Source organism: Amphiura filiformis, chromosome 2, assembly GCF_039555335.1.
Source record: "Amphiura filiformis chromosome 2, Afil_fr2py, whole genome shotgun sequence".
NCBI lineage: Eukaryota > Metazoa > Echinodermata > Ophiuroidea > Amphilepidida > Amphiuridae > Amphiura > Amphiura filiformis.
Genome location: NC_092629.1, coordinates 75,409,840 through 75,430,787, shown reverse-complemented (window position 1 = coordinate 75,430,787; position 20,948 = coordinate 75,409,840). Strand labels below are relative to the sequence as shown.

At 37.0% G+C, this 20,948-nt stretch overlaps 1 protein-coding gene and 1 long non-coding RNA gene across 4 annotated transcripts in view; both read right to left on the bottom strand.

The window, feature by feature from the left end:
* Positions 1 to 20,948, bottom strand: part of LOC140146618 (uncharacterized) — a 97,875-nt gene that overhangs the window by 58,863 nt on the left and 18,064 nt on the right. For all 3 annotated transcript variants that reach the window (XM_072168487.1, XM_072168486.1, XM_072168488.1), the window contains exons 3-5: positions 19,526 to 19,750; positions 17,053 to 17,197; positions 14,312 to 14,448 (exon numbers count right to left, since the gene is read on the bottom strand). In XM_072168487.1, coding sequence (XP_072024588.1) covers positions 14,312 to 14,448; positions 17,053 to 17,197; positions 19,526 to 19,750 — 507 coding nt within the window. The remainder of the gene's footprint in view (positions 1 to 14,311; positions 14,449 to 17,052; positions 17,198 to 19,525; positions 19,751 to 20,948) is intronic.
* Positions 4,843 to 13,695, bottom strand: LOC140137037 (uncharacterized). Its single transcript, XR_011856798.1, has 4 exons — positions 13,499 to 13,695; positions 10,788 to 10,886; positions 6,086 to 6,272; positions 4,843 to 4,948 (listed from the first exon to the last, which is right to left on the bottom strand). It is a non-coding gene; the product is annotated as an uncharacterized lncRNA (long non-coding RNA).

Below are 20,948 nucleotides of genomic sequence, written 5' to 3'. Positions count from 1 at the left end.
CAAAACTTCCAGTCAAAATCAATACATTTTGGCCAAAAAATGCAAAAAATTAATTGAGTAACTCGGCAAGATTAAAAATAAAAATCTTTCAAGCAATGCAAAATCTAGGTCGGGCAACCTAAGACATGGTGACATCCGCAACTTTTGTCACATACGCAACACTAAAAAATTATGGCCAAAGAGGGCTAGCCATTTTTTAAAAATTTGATAGCGGGCCAAAGATGTACATTGTATTTCTAATTACAGCTTTCGAAGATGTTAAATCTCAAAATAATAACAGAAATAGCATTTTTATTGGTTGCGGATGTGGCATACGTGGTGGGGTGGCCTCATGAGCTCTTGTTTACATACATGTATGTTGTTATTTTAAGGTCATGTCTGCATTATATCAAACATCAGTATATTTGTAGACTTTATAATTAATATTGTCCAGCATCCACTGTTACATACACTACAGGTTCATGAATAACCTACAACACATCTATCTCTGCTAGACCTAATAAGTTCCTTGTATAGACCCTATCAAATAAACTCACTCTGGAACGGTACTATAACAATTGAAATAGCCGATATTGTTGGTGGACAGTTTTAAGTGACAGAGGGAAAGGTCTTCAGTTCGATTCCGCAACCATTCTTTAGAATTGCCCTATGGTACCTTACGGTTGACAGAATTTTATTTAAATGAGGACACAACGTAGTTATTTGAATTCTTCTACACGTTCCCTGTGAATTGAGCAATGCAATTGTTGCTAAAGCTCACTTCGCAAGGTGCTGTGAACTGCATTTTTTTGCTGCTTCAACCAACAATACATCGTATACCCTTAAATGAAGCAACATAATTTGTGGAACTAATAATTAATACTAGCGAGCTGGTTCCACCAGTAACAAACTACATAATCATCTAGATTAATGTCATATAATCCCAGATTGCACTTATACATGTATATGAGATCAACATATTCTCTTCTAAAACTTAATTCTGTTAACGTTTCTTTGTACTCAGTCTTGGGTTATAAGTTTAACAGCAGGTGACTACTACTAGCTAGTCCTCTAAGCCTAATTGATAGGTATAGGCCTACTGTACATGAACATGTTTACATGTAGATCCTACCAGCCATTTTGATGACAAGTTGTCTATTTCTGTCAAATTTTAATTCGCTTGCCTAGTTGAAGTGCCAACATGCTATATGGCACAGGTGTTTGTATTTACTTTACACATCGTCATCACTCATCACTACAGTATCATCATCTCGATCTATCTCTTGCTTTAGCTTGTTGATGCAGATGATTCCTTCCAAGTTCAAATTTCATCTGTAAAGAAATAAACCAAAATATAAATTAAAAATTTCATTTTGAAAATCAGATTGTTCAAATTTAAATGTGATTTTTTTAATTTAGATCCGATTCTTTTTTATTTATATTGATTTGTTTAATTTTTTTTATTCCGAGAACTATACCCCATGATAGAGTCAAAAGAGACCAGTGAAAAGCTAGACATAATGCGCAATCCTATCAGGTATTAATATTCGAAACATGTTTTTACATTTTCAAAGAAAATATTTGGTAAAATCATGGGAAAAACCTGTAGCATTCTACATCTTGAAGGTGAATTTTTGGCAATATATAAAAATGACATCATAGAGGTATTTTAATTGTATCCAGAAGTTGTAGAAGCATTAGGGATGAGGTAAAACCATCAATTTAAGAAAGAAATTAACTTACATTTATGATTTATCAAAAATTGTTTTTTGAAACAAGTCATGTGATTTAAATTGCGATTTAATTCAACATGATTTAAATCACGAAACCCGGAATGATTCCATGAAATTTGATTTGTTTTATGATTCTCAATTATCCAGTAGCTGAAATTTACATAGTAGTTGATTTACAGAGCTACAATTCAACTGTAAAGTGTAGCTGCAAGTGTAACTTGAAACAAGAATTGTCTTTAAAAAGGCATTAAAGACAAAGTTCACGGATCAGGTATACAGGCTGTATCAAAATGATTATGGACATGACTGGACATAACGGGATGCGTTATGTGTCATAGGTCATATAACAGGGCGCATTGTCATAGGTCACATAACTGGGCACGTGATGTGTCATAGGTCATATAACAGGGCGGGTTGTGTCATGTCATAGGTCACATATGATAGGTCACATAACTGAGCGCACAGAATTAAAGACACAGAATAGGGACTTGACCACCATATTAAATACAGGCATGAATGGAGCAAAAATTGGGGGTATTCGGTTTCCCACGGAATGCACTCGAGGCATTCGTTGTCATGCAAGTGCGACATGGATGAAGGGTGCATTTGAGAGACGCACTTGATGCGACCTGCACACGAGTACCAAGATGCTTCAGGTCTGAGGTATAACGGGCACATTATGTGTCATAGGTCACATAACGGGTACGTTATGTGTCATAGTTCACATAACAGGGCATGTTATGTGTCATAGGTCATATAACGGGCGCGTTATGTGTCATAGGTCATATATCGGGGTGCGTTATGTATCATAGGTCCATAACAGGGCATATGTTATGCATCATAGGTCACATAACTGGCGCGTTATGGTATGCATCATAGGTCACATAACGGGGCGTGTTATGTGTCATAGGTCACATAACGGGGCGTTTATGTGTCATAGGTCATATAACAGGCAGGTTCTATGTCATAGGTCACATAACGGGCACGTTATGTGTAATAGGTCACATAACAGGGCGTGTTATGTGTCATATAGGTCACATAACGGAAGCGTTATTTGTCATAGGTCATATAACGGGGCGCGTTGTGTGTCATAGGTCATATAATGTGCCACGTTATGTGTCATCATAACTGTGCGCATTATGTGTCATGTCATATAACAGGATGCGTTATGTGTCATAGGTCATATAACGGGGCGTCGTGTCATAGGTCATATAATGGGATGCTTTGTGTCACAGGTCACATAACATGGCGCATTATGTGTCATAGGTCACATAGCATGGCGCATTATGTGCCATAGGTCCACAGAGGAGAGAGAAAACAGAGCCCGTACCACCAGTCAAAGTCTCTACATCAGCCGATAATGAGGGCCGATTGTTCCATGAAATGCGACAGGCGAGACTGCTACGCAATTACCGCATATTTTCATGGTCTATCGCATAACCGCGAAAGCACGCAATGCTCTATCGTGTATACACGAAGGCACACATCGCTGGCGTTATTGTTTGACACAGCACGATCGAACAATTGGCCCTCATGAATATGCGAGAACTCAGCGCATACAACACACGGGGACTTTGACTGGTGGTACGCTCTCTGTTTTCTCTCTCCTCTGCATAGGTCACATAACGGGGCACGTTGTGTCATAGGTCATATAACGGGGTGCGTTATGTGTCATAGGTCATATAACGGGCACATTATGTGTCATAGGTCACATAACGGGTACGTTATGTGTCATAGTTCACATAACAGGGCATGTTATGTGTCATAGGTCATATAACGGGCGCGTTATGTGTCATAGGTCATATATCGGGGTGCGTTATGTATCATAGGTCCATAACGGGGCATATGTTATGCATCATAGGTCACATAACTGGCGCGTTATGGTATGCATCATAGGTCACATAACGGGGCGTGTTATGTGTCATAGGTCACATAACGGGGCGTTTATGTGTCATAGGTCATATAACAGGCAGGTTCTGTGTCATAGGTCACATAACGGGCACGTTATGTGTAATAGGTCACATAACAGGGCGTGTTATGTGTCATATAGGTCACATAACGGAAGCGTTATTTGTCATAGGTCATATAACGGGGCGCGTGTGTGTCATAGGTCATATAATGTGCCACGTTATGTGTCATCATAACTGCGCATTATGTGTCATGTCATATAACGGGATGCGTTATGTGTCATAGGTCATATAACGGGGCGTCGTGTCATAGGTCATATAATGGGATGCTTTGTGTCACAGGTCACATAACATGGCACATTATGTGTCATAGGTCACATAGCATGGCGCATTATGTGTGTTATGTGTCACAGGTCACATAACCGGGTGCATTATGTGTCATAGGTCACATAACGGGTGCGTTATGTGTCATAGGTCACATATCGGGGCGCGTTATGTGTCAGAGGTCATATAACAGGGCGCGTATGTGTCATAGGTCATATAACGGAACAACTATCATTCTATAGCCTAACCTAACCAGGGGAAGATGAGAGAGTTTAATGTCCAAATTTGTCATTATATAGTGCCCCAATTATTGACAGAAAATATAAGCAAATATTATGGGTAGATATGTATCAATTTCTATGAAGCATGAAGGTTATGGTTAAATCATGTTCAAGAATATAAACTAATTTTTATTTGGCCCCACCTCACAGTGGCCCCGGCTTTTGGTAGTAAATTGGCTTAATGAAAAGTCCAGTGTATTTGTCCTATATGCCCAGCCTCATACACTGTACAGTCACATTGCTAGATTAAATGGGCTAAATTGTTCTTGACATGTGAGGCAGGATTAGAAAAGACATTCAAACGAGGGTATGAGATATTAGGAAATATTTCCTAGCCTCTTAACCACAGGGTTGGTGGGCTACAATAGCTATTCAAAGACACATGGTATATAAGGGATAAATTGTGCATATGAGATGAGAGTGGAAGTGAAATTAGAAGTTCACTCCATGAACAAAAACAAGGTATAATTCTGGACCATTGTTTGAGGTATCAGTAATCATTCTGGACCATTTTGAGGTATACATTTATGAAGTCTATTTGCATTAGGCTGTATGACCTAATCCTTTTTATCATCCAATAAAGCAGTTACGCATTCGTCGCATTGTACATACCAGACTTTTGATGTTCAGTTGAGTTCATCACTAAAACAGTAAACATTCTGATTTGTAAGCCAGTTGCTGCATTACTAAACAGTTCACTTCAAGTTGACATCACTGATATCACCTAGTGTGGAAATTCAAGAAATAAGATTTTATAAAATGGAGCAACCTTTTACAAGAACAAGCATTTATCCTCCAGGTTTCTGAAAAAGGGCTTCTCCATGCTGCACTTGCATATATGTAAAAGAATCCTAGCTCCAAAGTTACATGGGAGGTGGGACTGATCAGTACCAAATTCAAAATGTATTTAAAGGGAGTCTCCGGCAATCACAACATTATTCCTTATATGTTAGAAAAATAATTATCAAGCACGAATCACATGGTTTTATTTAAAACAAACTCATAGTGACTATAAAAAGGAATAAAAACATCCGTTTCTCAACACGCGATATTCAAAATTCCCAGGCGCCGAGTGCAATGATGTCCCAGTAATACAATGAAGGCTGACGACAATTGAACACAAAATAACCATTACGTCATTGCACTTAGACAATTTCGGTGCGAATTTTGAATATCGCGTGTTGAGAGCCGACTGTTTTTATTCGTGTTTATGGTCAATATGAGTTTGGTTTAAATAAAACAATGTGATTTGTGCTTGATAATTATTTTTCTAACATATAAGGCACAATGTTATGATTGCCGGAGTCTCCCTAATAGATAGGTTATCTGTGTTCTATAAGCTGCATATCCTACATTGACTCCTATACCTTGTTTAGGACTTTCAAAAGAAGTACCTGCATGTGCAACCATGACTATTTCAAAATAGCCCGCCAAAGTCATGCAGGTAACTCCGAGGTTGTGCATTGAATTAGTTTGAATGAGGAATACTACGGGAACCAGCGCCTTTTGTTAGAAGTCACGCATGAGTAAAGTGGATAACTTCTATTATCTGGCTATTTATTTGCACGCTTAAAGTAAACTGCGCAGTGAGCACCCTTTGGATAAGTGCTGCAAATTTCTTGTGTACATCCCAGCTGCGCGATGCTTGGTGCAATAATAGATCAATGTAATACGAACAGCAAGCTAAATACACACATTGTAAGCGCTGGAGTGAAATCACAATTTTCTTCATATTACCTCATTTGTTTAGCTCAAAATTAAAAGGGGGCAATGTGATTATTGTGATAAGTGAAAACTAACATTTAGGAATCTATTTTATGAAAATCACACATTATGGCTTTAGTCCAGTGCTAGCACTCACTTTATCTGACCCATATAATGTTTCGTCCGACTCCAGTGCTGGTCGAGATTTGCTGTGAACATACCAGGTTGGATGATTTGTGTCGGTAAAAGAGAATCATTGAAGCACTTTTTCACCAGTTATCAAGAGCTGTGTAGCCTAGCTGTGTTGTGCCATGCAAAACCAGACCGAAGTGAGAAACAAATCCCTGAGAAAAAAAAAAACAAATTGCATATGTATAACAGAATAATCATTTTATAAGAGTTGGAAAGAATAACTTTTTCATACTAAGTAAATCCCTATAATCTAAGTATTCTTCTTCCTGGTCCTGGTAAATGTGTGTACTTGTGGTAGAGTTTGAAAAACACTGAGGGTGTCCCTATGAACTATGTTACAATATTGCTTTACCTTTTAAATTGACAAATCTCAATAAGAGCCAAATCAAAAACGGGCCAACATTTTAGGTGTTATGATAAAAAGCATATATAGTGAGAACCAATCAGAGCAAGCATTAGTAAATTACTAGCTGTGCATAAATATGGTATAATTGCACTGGCGCGCAGTGTTTTCGGACGTGTTTATTTTCTTTCGGGTGGATGCATTTATATTTGTTTGCATTTTCCAACATTTTTACTGACAATTTTGTTATAAGAATTGCAAAAATCACAGGTTTTTTTAGTTGTGTATGAAATAGGTTAAAATAAATACTTATCACGTGTTACTCGAGAAATTGTAAAAAATAATGCACTTGTACTGAGATGTTGATGCGTCTAATGCACTCCCCCTTTGGGGCTCGTGCATTAGACGCATCAACATCTCCGTCGCTGCGCATTATTTTGTACAATTTCACTCCCAACAAGTGATAGTCCCTGGGATTAAGTCCCACTTTTGTCACTGATCTACATACTATATATAGATAATGGGGTTCAGAGCTGTTCAGACATCTATTTTAAGAGTTACAAGTATATATACAATCACGGTACATCATTTTGTCTCCTACAGTTTGTCCACTCTGAAGTACAAAGTGACAACGCACGCGTATGCCGTGCGTTAACAGTGCGTATATAGTGCTGCGTCTCTGCTGCTGGTATGCGTGCCTTCAAAGTCGGCAAAATGTGTGCGTCCGCGTCGGTACTTTGTACTTCAGAGTAGACTGACTATAAAAGGTGAAGGAAGTGTTTGATATTCGCATAGAAGTAGTGATGTTACACATTACGTTTTGTAACTTGGAGAGATTTGATAATGTCCCACCTCCTTTTCAACCAAATCGATGGTAACACTTGTAGTGAGGGATCAACATTTAATCATAAATTGCCTCAGGCAAAACTCACATCCTGGGAACTAAATACCACACAAGGTCATTTTTATGTAAGGGACCGTTCATTATTTCTACCAGAGGGGGGGCCGGGAGCAGACAGAAAGTCACTGCCGAAAACTATATGACCCCCCCCCCCCTTCTCCGATAATAAAAACCATATGACCCCCCTCCGAGTTACATGAAAACCATATGACCCCCCACCTGGCGTATGCACACGCCAAGCAATGACGCCAGCATAATCGATGCGCGCGCATGGATCAGCTGCCTCAACGCATCACGTCACTGCCACATATCAGGCTGACAAATTATGCCTTAACTGTTTTTGCCACCCGGCTATCAGTATGTAATTTTTCACAAAAAGCACCTAAATTTACCCTAATTGCAGTAATTGGGCACTTTTCTCCAAATATTGGTCTTAGTGAATAGCCACCCATCAATATACCAAAATCGCTGAAAAGGACCCCAAAATGTGGCACATCCTCATATACCTTCAACTAGGTAGAACCCCACAGGGTATTTTAACTTGTTTTATTTATTTTTCTAAAATATTATTTATTTCACATGCATATATATGAACACAGTTTTTGGTTCAAACTGCCACCCTGTACTCCAGCTAGTATAATGTACATGTACTTCAATACCACAGGTCCCTGAACAAACCACAGTGATATCATCCATAGACTACAGTTTTTTTGCACCAAGAACAATCTTTCAAAATTATTATAATTCATTAATTTCATGTCAAATGGTTGTAAAACGAATTTATTTCATTTTTAAGTTTCATTTAATTCAATCATACAGAATATAAAAAATCAAATGAGTTTAATAAACTATCAAGCTGATTTATTAATTTTCAAAAGTATGCATCATACATGTTGATACTGGGTGCAGTACATAGATTGCAAAATCTTCTTCATCAGTATATTAAAATGAATAAAAAGTAGTTTGTGACATCTTACCATAAATCAGTGATGTACAGTGGCGTAGATTTCTTTTTGGCATGGGGGGGGGGGATGGGGTTGGAAAAATTCTTGAAGTATAGTGAATCCAGCACCTTTTGGCGACAAAATAAGTTTATGGTACAAATGCGTGGGAAGCGCGCGAAATTTTTTGATATTTTGACCCTAAACTGATGAAATATGGTGCAAAAGTGGAATAAATGCGCGCCAAGCACACGGAAATTTGCACTTTTGGGGCTAAAATGGGCAAATATGTGGTCAGATACCTATATTCAGCAACATTAGGGGGATGATTGTATGGAGCATCCCCCTGGCAAAATATTGCCGGGGGATCTACGCCTATGGTGATGTATCGATCGGACTCAAGTCCACTTTTGCCGGACTCGGACACAAACAGACTTGGTTCGGCTCAAACTTGGACACAGGTCCAATTAGATCCATGTAAAATGTGAAATGATTATCTAAAAATGTCAAAATAGATCTCAAAATTTGTTGTCATAATATCCAACATATCCACAAAATTATTTAGATTTATCTATCACTTCCCAGAATCATTACTGTTATCGTTAATGAAATAATTGATAATTAATATTTTGACTATATCTAAAATTTCTTTCATGGAACTTTCTAATTCATTAAACTCTTAAAAGAGAGAAAACATGCACACAGACATGTACACCCCATAGGGCTAGGGTGGCTGTGGTTTGTGTGTGTTCACTACTCAGTGGCAGTCACTGCACATTTGTCTGGAACATTTGTCCATCACACAACCATAATATAATTTCTGGGGTGAATTTCTATTAGTATTACCGGTATTATTATTATGATGATGATGATGATGATGATGATCATCATGATGATGATGATGATGATGATGATGATGATGATGATGATGATGATGATGATGATGATGATCGATGACCACAGCATTACTGTACAGCAGCTTGATTATTCTTAATTCTCTATCACGAAAATGGCAATGTACATGTATATTTATGAAATATGGTTCAAAATTCTCTTATTTCAGCAAATTTGTATTGTACATTTGGCAAATTAGAAGCAAAATCTAGAATTTGTCTCCATTTTGTGGAATGTTTTACCCAATGACCCATTTTTTCAAAATGTTATAATAAATTACTTACTTTTGGTGCAAATTTATGTCAATTCACACCGTGGCAGGTGAAAAACAGGTTGAGGCCCGACTTATGTCCGGACTAGGACCAAAGTGTCGGCCGACATGCAGAGCGCAAATCTAATGGAGCTCCAGGATTTTTGAGATGCAAAACCATCTGACCCCCCTTTCAATAACTAAAAACCATCTGACCCCCCTTTTTGCCTGACAAAACCATCTGACCCCCCATGTATTCTCCTCCCCCCTCCGGTGGAAATAATGAACGGTCCCTAACTCATTGACCCATGTGTGCCATACTGCCTTTAGCTATAATGACAGCCATGGTGATGTGGTCAACTCATTGACAGATACCAACCTCAGGAGGGAATCATTTTTTGATCAATTCTCTTTGTGATACTTGCCATCTTGTCCCCGGGATCTTGTCATCCGTGCCCTCATCTTGTCTAAAATCGACTAGCTCCTATAGGGTCAAACAAAACTGACATTCAGTGTATTCAACGCATAGGGCCGTCAGCTAGAGGGGGGGGTATCGGGGTGTGACACCCCCCATACAAAATTTTGTCAGCAAAATTTGACTGCTGTCGGCAAAACCCTGTGACTGTCGGCAAATGTAGTCAAAGGTATGTGTGATTGTCGGCAAATTGTGAAAGCCATATAACATGTATAACAGATTAATGTGTTACGAAATTGTGTTGTTGTAACGTAATAGACATACTGTGAATGGTATAGTAGTTACTAGTTTAAAAAAATTTTGAAACATTTTTTTGGCCTTTTGCCACCAGGTTTTGCCATGCACCTTTAATATTGTGTGCACTGTGCAGCGCTACGCTCTTAATGTAGCAGCTAAATATGTACCCCGGTATGTATGTATGTAGGTAGGTAGTGAAACATAATGAGGATTAATTACCATAGCAAAGTTACACTATTTTTGAATGTAGCAATAGGTGCACAATTTTTTAATATATCGCGCTGCACTAGTACGCTCATGCGGTACGTACCACTGCAACTGCATTGAACCACAGATGTCAAAGAGAGCATAAATCATATGCTTTGGAACGGGGGGGCTCAGCCCCTGAATATTAATTTTGGTGTGGAGCCTGAATACCTTTCAGCCCCCATAAACCTAGGTGGAGTTAACAAATTGTGATAAAATAGAGGGAAGAGTGTTTGTGACCTATATTTTGCAAACTTTTCTGACTCCGGGGTGGGTGGAAAACCCCGTCTGCAACCGCAGGGTGGCCCACTAAAAAGTTTTAAATTTTCAGCTCCCCAAATGTAAAAAATCTTTCTAAGCCAATGCAAATGTTGATTTACCTTGTTTTGCAGATGCAATCAAAATTCAGTACTTCTTGTCGCTGTCATAATTCCCATTCAAAAAATTGGTGGACCAGTACAATGGATTTCTCAGCCATTCTAAGTGTAAAGCAAACATAATGTAAAACATACAAAATAAATAAAAGCATATTACTATTGTATCATGGGCTGGACAATGGTCTATCTTTAGAACTCAGCAAGAAAAGTAGTGCTATTTTTATTAATTCAAATTAATCAATTAATTGAGATCCCATGGTGGATGCCATTCCTGCTAGACAGGGAGTGGGGCAAAATCTGGCTTTTTAATGATTTTTTGAAAAATCAGCATTTGTTGACCATTTTTGGTGCAAATTTCTCAAAGTTGGTCGAAATTTAAAAAAATGAAAAATCCGGTCCTAGATATTTTGATCTAGTTTTTAAAAATTAATAATAAAAAATTTTGGCCCAAGAATTTTTTTGTTACGGTGCACGAAAAAGAAGTGGGCCAAAAACCGTTATTTTTGGGATTTTGGACCAAAAATGGAATTTTGACCAAAATTTGACCTCACAGATGAACTTATCAAGTCTTTGCCATTCTAAATATGTATACTTTTATATACTTTAGGCCAACAATTTAGAAGTTATGAGGCCGGGTTATGAGGCCCGAAAGTTTCCATAATTCCAGGGTTCAGACCAACCTTAACTTGAAAGTTACGCGTGGTGAGTTGTCAGTTTCAATTATGCCGCCTTTGGCCCCCATGGACCAGATCGTGTCACATATATCGAAATCCCCCCCCTCCGGGTTTTAATCAAAGTTGTAACAGTTGTAAACATGTGTCAATGTTACAACCGTTTATGATCTCCCAAGTCCTGGAAGGATCAAAAAGTACCAGTACGGTAGGCCTACTGAGTTTAGTCTCAAGTAATGGTGCACCGTATTTGTTTCATTAATCACCCATGCCCCTATAAGCGCCCAGCAAGTGATTTTCCAACAGTTCTGTTATAACTGTCTATTCAAATCTGAATGATTATGATGGATGAATATTTTGGGCCTTTGTAGTTTGTACATATATATATATGTACGTATGTATGTAATACAGGCAAAAACAATAGTAAAAAATAAGCGCCCACCCAAAGTGCTCTTGGCGGTAAATGGAAAAAATACGGTACGGTATATCAACTTATCAAACAAGTAAAATCTTTCGGGCAATGTGTGTAAGTTACAACCGCTAATTTTCCATAGGACCTCTGTAGAAATTTTTCTGAAAATTGAGGTACAACGATGAAACTTGCCTAGCATCAAAGGATTAACATTGACCATAATAAACCAATGGAATTGGTTTTTGTTTTTTTTTTATCACTTTTTTTAGAAGAAACCTTTATACTGCTGTCTGAAAAAAATAAAAAACAACAGTATGTCTAATAATTGCAAGATGTTTGCACCACAAATTTTTGTTCATCAAGGAACTCTTGATACACCAGCAACTTTGGGTAGCAATGCACATGCATACTGGCGCAACTGCAACATTTTCAGAATTGTGTTGATTGTGTTTGTGCAATAACATTGTGTTTGAATTTTTCCGGGGGGGGTTGAGCGGGCAAAGTGAATTATTTTTTTTTGGGGGGGGGGCAAAACCAACAAATTTTGTGCAAAATTACAGCAAAAAGGTGACATTTTTGTAATTTTGGCTTTTTACTGGGGGGGCAACGGGTGGGGTTGGGGGTTGTCAAGAGTTTTGCTTGTACCAGTATGAGAGACGACAGGCAAGACTAATATTTTGCGTAGTGGATGCCGCGCACACTACGATAAAAATATTGGACCTGCCTGTCGTCTATAGGTAGAGGATAGTAAAAACAAAAAATCCTATCATTTGTTCTCATTCTTAAAATTCCTATCATTTGTTCTCATTCTTAAAACTAACAGCCATGAAAACTCCCCTTATATTCTAAAATGAACAAATTCAGTTGCGTATCTCTCAACAAACGTGTTATGTAACGATGCATGTACGCCGCACCATATCCTCTACCGTGTTTTAGACGACACACAGGAACTCAGTGCTTATTATTCAGATTCCCTTTGACAAATTAGGCGTACTGCTAGCCGTCCAGCGCGTATTATTTGCACAAGGTCCAATGCACACGCTTGACGTTGCGCGCGTATACGCGATGGTTAAGCTGTCAAATGAAATCTGATTAAGACTTTACAAGCTAAACCACAGCCACTGACTAAGATCAGAATTAACAATTTTATATCTAGGCCTACCGCCGCTACCGGTATGCCTTTGCAGAAACTATACGGTACGCCTAATCTAGTCCGTTATATAAGACATAGAGTTGCAATAGCTAAATTATAGGCCTCGCCTATTATCTAAGTATTCAATTCTTGGCCAAGCTGGAACATAGTGTGCTAAGTGAGGTACAGTAGAAAGCATGCACTTGCTTGTGTTACATGATTGCGTACAGTACACGATTAGTACGCTACATGGGGAAACTTTTATAGTTTTTAGCTAGCTTGCAAAATGCCGGGACAAAATGTTAACATACATGCACATTGCACAGGCTGCAAAGCCTGCAACTGAATACCGATTAAAGTTTTTATTTTTATCAAGACCTTGCAAATGATCCACAGTTATACATGAGAAGATTAAGCTTAGTACCAATACAACATCATCATGCAGTTGTACACGGTAAACCTGTACATTCATGCCATAATAAAGAAAATTTAAGCTTACCTGAATTGCAATGTAATTCATGAATTGTAACATCATTCAAGCACCTCGTCTATCGGTACATTACGAATTAGATCGATTGAAGACCTTCCTAAACATGTAAACTGTCATGACGATTCATTTTCCACGAACCACGGACGCGGGTTTTTGTCGAAATTGAAACACCAGATAAAATCAGTAGGGCCAAAAACAGAGCTACACAGCGGTGACACACCCCCAGCCTACACTCATGACACTGACTGAGCTGATGAAATCGATTGATTGATAAACAAGGTCTTCGGCCCGGAAGTCAGAAGTTGCCAGTCCAATAGCTGAGTTTGAGGCAATGGAACTTTTAACACAGGTGACCCCGGGTCATTTGGATGCCCTAAGTCCTAATTTATACTAATAATCTCATCCCCACAAAGTTAGGGCATTTTTGAAAAAACATGCATGATAAAAAATGTAAATTAACTTCACAAAAAATACTTTTATTACACAATAGTTATCTGTATGACACGTAAATACGTTTAGCGTACTTAATCTCTGAAATTAGCTAATATGAAACAGTTTTGAGAACAGTGTTGCCTGCCCATTTAGGGCGTATGCCTTAACTCGCTATTTGTAATTATTATTATTATTATTATTATTATTATTATTATTGTTATTATTATTATTATTATTATTATTATTATTATTATTATTATTATTAGTAGTAGTAGTAGTAGTATTATTATTAGTATTATTATTATGAGACGATAGATACACTCGAGTGGCTAAGGCCAATACCTTTATTCTCTAACTCCTACACCCCTACACAAATATCTATATATTTACCTGAGCCTGAGGTGTCAACGACCATTCCATGCGGTGTCATGGCGGAGGTCACGAGTGTAGCCGTCGCTTCTGTGTCTAGATTATAACTCCTGATGTCGTTTGCTTCATTACCTATCCCCATTACCATGTATATGATGCTAGTTGGAGAAACAATAAAATAAATACATGATAATAAATGCCTGACATGATGCAGTCATGTCTACAGTAGAATTCATCTCGACCTTTGCAGGACTTAACCCCATTAAAAGCTATTAAACCAAGATAACACTCATTGAAACAGCTCAACTGATTAAATCGGATCTTCTCTGGTTGTGCACAAGTGACTGTTTTCATGTGCGATATCGCAATAAAGCTGGTATTCATAGCTTCAGTTGGGTAACCGATTATAAAGGAAACGAAAGGAAACAATGTTATGTGTGGCTTTGTTCACGAAATCAGACAATGGCGTGCTTTTTGTAAACCAGCATTCTTGAAAATGAGCAACATAATGATTTTTGACTTAACACGGTTTGGAAATAATTTCTTCATATTTTTGGTGTTATCTGTCGTTTACATGTCCTTCCTAAAACACAAAAGTACGACCCTCTCCAAACACCTAAATTAGCTAAAAATTTAGGACATGTTACAAAACTATATTGTCTAGAATTTTAGAAGAGTACTTTTAATATTGGCCGGTTATTTTTCACACAGCGACGTTAACTAGGCAATGTACTATTACCTATAACATTAACTAAAACACCAAAGTACGAATATTTCCAAACATCTAAATTAGCTAAAAATTTAGGACATGTTAAAAAACTATATTTTCTAGAACTTTAGAAGAGTACTTTTAATATTGGCCGGTTATTTTCACACAGCGACGTTAACTAGTCATATCCCCATACTTTTAACGTAGGGCTATTTGTAGAGGTCACGCGTCAATGGGAAAGAGCACTGTGTATTGTGTATAGGAAAACGGACAGTAACTGCAGTATGAAATCATGTATCACCCATACGGTTTTCATTTTAATTTGTATTATATATTTACGGTACATTTCTCACTGCTCTGGAGCTACTCCGGATCACCCACAGGGCTACTCCAGATCACCCGGCAGAGCTACTCCTAAGCAGTGTACCCAACGCGGGTCAAAAAACCGTGTCCTACAGTTTGTCCACTCTGAAGTACAAAGTGACAACGCTCGCATATACAGCGCGTTAACAGTGCGTAGTGCTGCGTCTCTGCTGCAGGTATGCGTACCTTCAAAGTCGGCACAATGTGTGCGTCCGCGTCTGTACTTTGTACTTCAAAGTAGACTGACTGTAATCATAGCGTTACTTCAACTCTCGAGGCGCCTCTGAAGTAGATCCGGTATAGACTAGCCTGCAGCGGAGTACCTCTGTAGGTACTTTCTAACAAAAATGTGTGACGATATGCTGCCATTTTATTTTCTCAAGTTTGCTTTAGTCATGCATCAGTGTCGAAGCATTGCTATCAATTGGAAACCACCGCGATTGATTTCTAAATGGATATTGTCACAAAATATAATATGACATGTCACTCGAATTCAACAGGTTTGGGCACTTTTGGTAATATTGTCTTCAATAAAATAGCACGTAGCACCCTTAAAAAAACAACATTGCTATTTATTATCGCTATTGACATAACTAACAACTTACCTGTTTTGATCAAAGTGTTTAAATATAGATATCATAAATAATAGGTTTTTGGAGTTTTTTTTAAACAAGTACTCTCCCCATCGGTTTTGCACTGTTCAAATTGTCAAATTCAGCAACTCTGGTACCGAATTCAGCAACTTTTACTTATTTATATCAAGGTCCCAGCTGTAAAATATCCTGTTGCTCCCTCGAGTGGTACAAAATCCATTTAAATAATGTTTTATTTTGTTGCCATCGATATTGCTGGCATTTCTGTTGATTTGGCAATGAACATTACGTATGAAATATCTACCAAAAATAGTTTCGTAAACAAATATTAATAAATATTAAAATAATAAAAAATAGCATTATAAGGTATTTAAAATCTAATTAATACCTCTCATAATCTCATAATTTCTTGTTTTTGCCGACTCTGTATACAATTCACCATAATGTATTATCACACAAACACTGCTTAATTATTTGTTTGCTTTAATTTGTATTTGTATAACTTAAGATGGGTTCTTTGTATGTTTTTGTGTATAATTAATGTTGTGATATTAATATGTTATAAGGTGGTACATCGTTTTCAGGCCTCTTGCCCTTGTGATGTACCTGCCTTCATCAATACTTGTTAATGTGCAATAATTTAATTTACCTCTGTTGTTACATTGTATGCTTTATGAGATTGATGAAAAATAAAAGATTGATTGATTGATTTGATTGAGATTGTCTATTGTTTGACCAATTTATGCAAATTTGGCGTGTTTAACCTGTGACCTTAGCAGATAAATTTAAACGAGAAACTTCATAGATGGGTTCATGTATAGACGAATCTAATTTCATGCATTTCTACACCTCAATGGCAGCTATAGCTGGGTCCCGATTGGCTCCATCCCGCCTAAAATGTGAAATGAATCGGCCTTAGCGGGGATTTTAAACTGGTCCGCTATCCCGAATTTTAAGCTTACCTAACGCTAAACCTTAACCTAAACCTAACCCTAACCTTAAAAATTCGGACTAGCGGTGGTTCGGACTGACGGTGTTTCGGACTGACGGACAGACCCCGTGCAGTAGGGTGGAGGAAAATATAAAGTTATTCTCACCTTCCAACTATTGACGCCTCTCTAACCACGGGCAATGACGAGTCAACGGTTTCTTCGCTCCCGGTGGATAAGTCTACGCTGTACATACCACCGGCAGTGCCAAAATAGTAAAGGGTATTACCATCCAAAGCAAGTACGCCCGCGGCTGTGGATCGAAATAATTGAAAATTTAACAAAGATGTAGTTTGTTTTGATCAAAGATGTGGGTTTTTTTTTTACAAATATGTGGTTCTCCTTTAAAAAGATGTGGTTTGTTTTTAACAAAGATGTGGTTTGTTTTTAACAAAGATGCGTTTTATTTTTACCAAAGATGTGTTTTGTTTTTAACAAAGATGTGGGTTGTTTTTAACAAAGATGTGGTTTGTTTTTAACAAAGATGTAGGCTGTTTTTAACAAAGATGGGGATTGTTTTTAACAAAAATGTGGGTTGTTTTTACCAAAGATGTAAAGATGTGGGTTGTTTTTAACAAAGATGTGGGTTGTTTTAAACAAAGATGTGGTTTGTTTTTAACAAAGATGTGGGTTGTTTTAAACAAAGATGTGGTTTGTTTTTAACAAAGATGTGGGTTGTTTTAAACAAAGATGTGGGTTGTTTTTAACAAAGACGTGGTTTTTTAACAAAGATGTGGTTTGTTTTTAACAAAGATGTGTTTTGTTTTTAACAAATATGTGGGTTGTTTTTGACAAAGATGTGGTTTGTTTTTAACAAAGATGTGGGTTGTTTTTAACAAAGGTGTGGTTTGTTTTTAACAAAGATGTGGGTTGTTTTTAACAAAGATGTGGGTTATTTTTAACAAAGATGTGGGTTATTTTTAACAAAGATGTGGTTTGTTTTTAACAACGATGTGGTTTGTTTTAAACAAAGATGTGGTTTGTTTTTAACAAAGATGTGGGTTGTTTTTAACAAAGATGTGGGTTGTTTTTAACAAAGATGTGGGTTGTTTTTAACAAAGGTGTGGTTTGTTTTTAACAAAGATGTGGGTTGTTTTTAACAAAGATGTGGGTTATTTTTAACAAAGATGTGGGTTATTTTTAACAAAGATGTGGTTTGTTTTTAACAACGATGTGGTTTGTTTTAAACAAAGATGTGGTTTGTTTTTAACAAAGATGTGGGTTGTTTTTAACAAAGATGTGGGTTGTTTTGAACAAAGATGTGGTTTTGAACAAAGATGTGGTTTGTTTTTAACAAAGTTGTGGGTTGTTTTTACCAAAGATTTGGGTAGTTTTTAACAAAGATGTGGTTTGTTTTTCACAAAGATGTGGTTTGTTTTTGACAAAGATGTGGGTTGTTTTTAACAAAGATGTGGTTTGCTTTTAACAAAGATGTGGGTTGTTTTTAACAAAGATGTGGGTTGTTTTGAACAAAGATGTGGGTTGTTTTGAACAAAGATGTGGGTTGTTCTGAACAAAGATGTGGTTTTGAATAAAGATGTGGTTTGTTTTTAACAAAGTTGTGGGTTGTTTTTACCAAAGATTTGGGTAGTTTTTAACAAAGATGTGGTTTGTTTTTCACAAAGATGTGGTTTGTTTTTGACAAAGATGTGGGTTGTTTTTAACAAAGATGTGGTTTGCTTTTAACAAAGATGTGGGTTGTTTTTAACAAAGTTGTGGGTTGTTTTTACCAAAGATTTGGGTAGTTTTTAACAAAGATGCGGGTTTGTTTTTCACAAAGATGTGGTTTGTTTTTGACAAAGATGTGGGTTGTTTTTAACAAAGATGTGGTTTGCTTTTAACAAAGATGTGGGTTGTTTTGAACAAAGATGTGGGTTGTTTTGAACAAAGATGTGGGTTGTTTTAAACAAAGATGTGGTTTTGAATAAAGATGTGGTTTGTTTTTAACAAAGTTGTGGGTTGTTTTTACCAAAGATTTGGGTAGTTTTTCACAAAGATGTGGTTTGTTTTTCACAAAGATGTGGTTTGTTTTTGACAAAGATGTGGGTTGTTTTTAACAAAGATGTGGTTTGCTTTTAACAAAGATGTGGTTTGTTTTTGACAAAGACGTGGGTTATTTTTAACAAAGATTTGGGTAGTTTTTAACAAAGATGTGGTTTGTTTTTCACAAAGATGTGGTTTGTTTTTGACAAAGATGTGGGTTATTTTTAACAAAGATGTGGTTTGCTTTTAACAAAGATGTGGGTTGTTTTGAACAAAGATGTGGGTTGTTTTTAACAAAGATGTGGTTTTGAATAAAGATGTGGGTTGTTTTTAACAAAGATGTGGTTTGTTTTTAACAAAGATGTGGTTTGTTTTTGACAAAGATGTGGTTTGTTTTTAACAAAGATGTGGGTTGTTTTTAACAAAGATGTGGGTTGTTTTTAACAAAGATGTGGTTTGCTTTTAACAAAGATGTGGTTTGTTTTTGACAAAGATGTGGTTTCCTTTTAACAAAGATGTGGGTTGTTTTTGACAAAGATGTGCTTTGTTTTTAACAATGATTAGGTCTATTTTAAACAAAGATGCGGGTTAGTCTTACCGTTATTAACGGTGGTTACCGTTGATGTAGTAGACGATGAAAAATCGCACTTCAATATCGCATTATTATCTGATTTATAAATGTAAGCATATGTCCCGGAATCATCGACTGCCATTGGACTATCGGCGGCTACTTCGCATGCTTTTCCGAATGCAAGAGTATCTGCGGGTGCTGAGTAAATTCCGGAATTGCTAGCATCTCCAGTTACTTCACAAGTGACGAACACTGTTACGATCATGGTCGAATTTAAAAGAAATACGAAAAAGACAAATAGGTAAATACAAAAATAACTATTTCAAAACTGGTATATACGAAAGGAACCATCATAGATCATACTACTACATTTAGCCAACGATCAGGTTAAATTGTCTTTCAAATCAGCACGTACAACGCGTTTTGGTTTTATTCAAACGTTTTAAATGTCGGATTATATAAAAGTAATGAAAACGCTTTAAAACTTTTTTAATGATAAAGCACTACAACAACATTTTTTAAATGTCAAAATGACCAGAGGCGTAGATTTCTTTTAGAGATGGGGGAGGGGGGGGCTCGGAAAAAATCTTGAAGTATAGTGAATCCAGCACCTTTTGGCGACGGAATAGGTTGGAATCAATGGTACAAATGCGCATGAAGCGCGTGAAAAGTTTTGCCATGACCCCGATGTTGCAAAATGGACTGCGATGGGTGGATTTCAAATATTAAATTAAGACTCAGGTGTTGTTCTCTACTAAGATGATATGGTGATGAAGCGATAAATTATTTCAGTTTTTTGCTGGTGTAATTTAATATGATTTGAGTTTTTGGTTTTTGGTTGGGTTAATTTATGATTTGATTTTTTTTGCTGGTTTAATTATAATTAGAGTTTATTTGCGGGCGGTAATTTCTTTTGCATATAAGTTGTGTGAGCTTAAACATAGCGCAGGCAACAAATCCTGTCAATTGAAAAATAGAATAGGAATAATGAGGGCTACTTAATGCTCTGCGTGCTAGCCATGCGCTTCAATGGAAAAAGTTCAAGTTTTGAAATATTTTCTCAAAATATCAAGAGCTATCTTAAGAACTACTGGATCAATACTAGGCGTGTTTGTACTCATTTTAATGCATTTTTTATGCTGATTCCAAATATGGTCATGAAAATTTACATTTCTGAAATTTTTGAATTAAAAAAAAAAATTGAAACATGTCGTCTGCAGTCGACACCCGCGTGAAGAGAGTTAATAGATGAAGGACGCAGAATGAAATAAATTAGGAAGAGAAAGGTGTGGGAGAAAGGAGATATTATTGCTGCGTTGTAATACTTTTGAACTATGTACTTTTGGTTATGTATCTTGTTAAAACCGAGGAAGTTTGACTCTGAAGGTGCTATATTATATAAAGTGTTTTTAAGGGTAGACGAGGTATTGTTAGACGAAGCAGGCAAAAA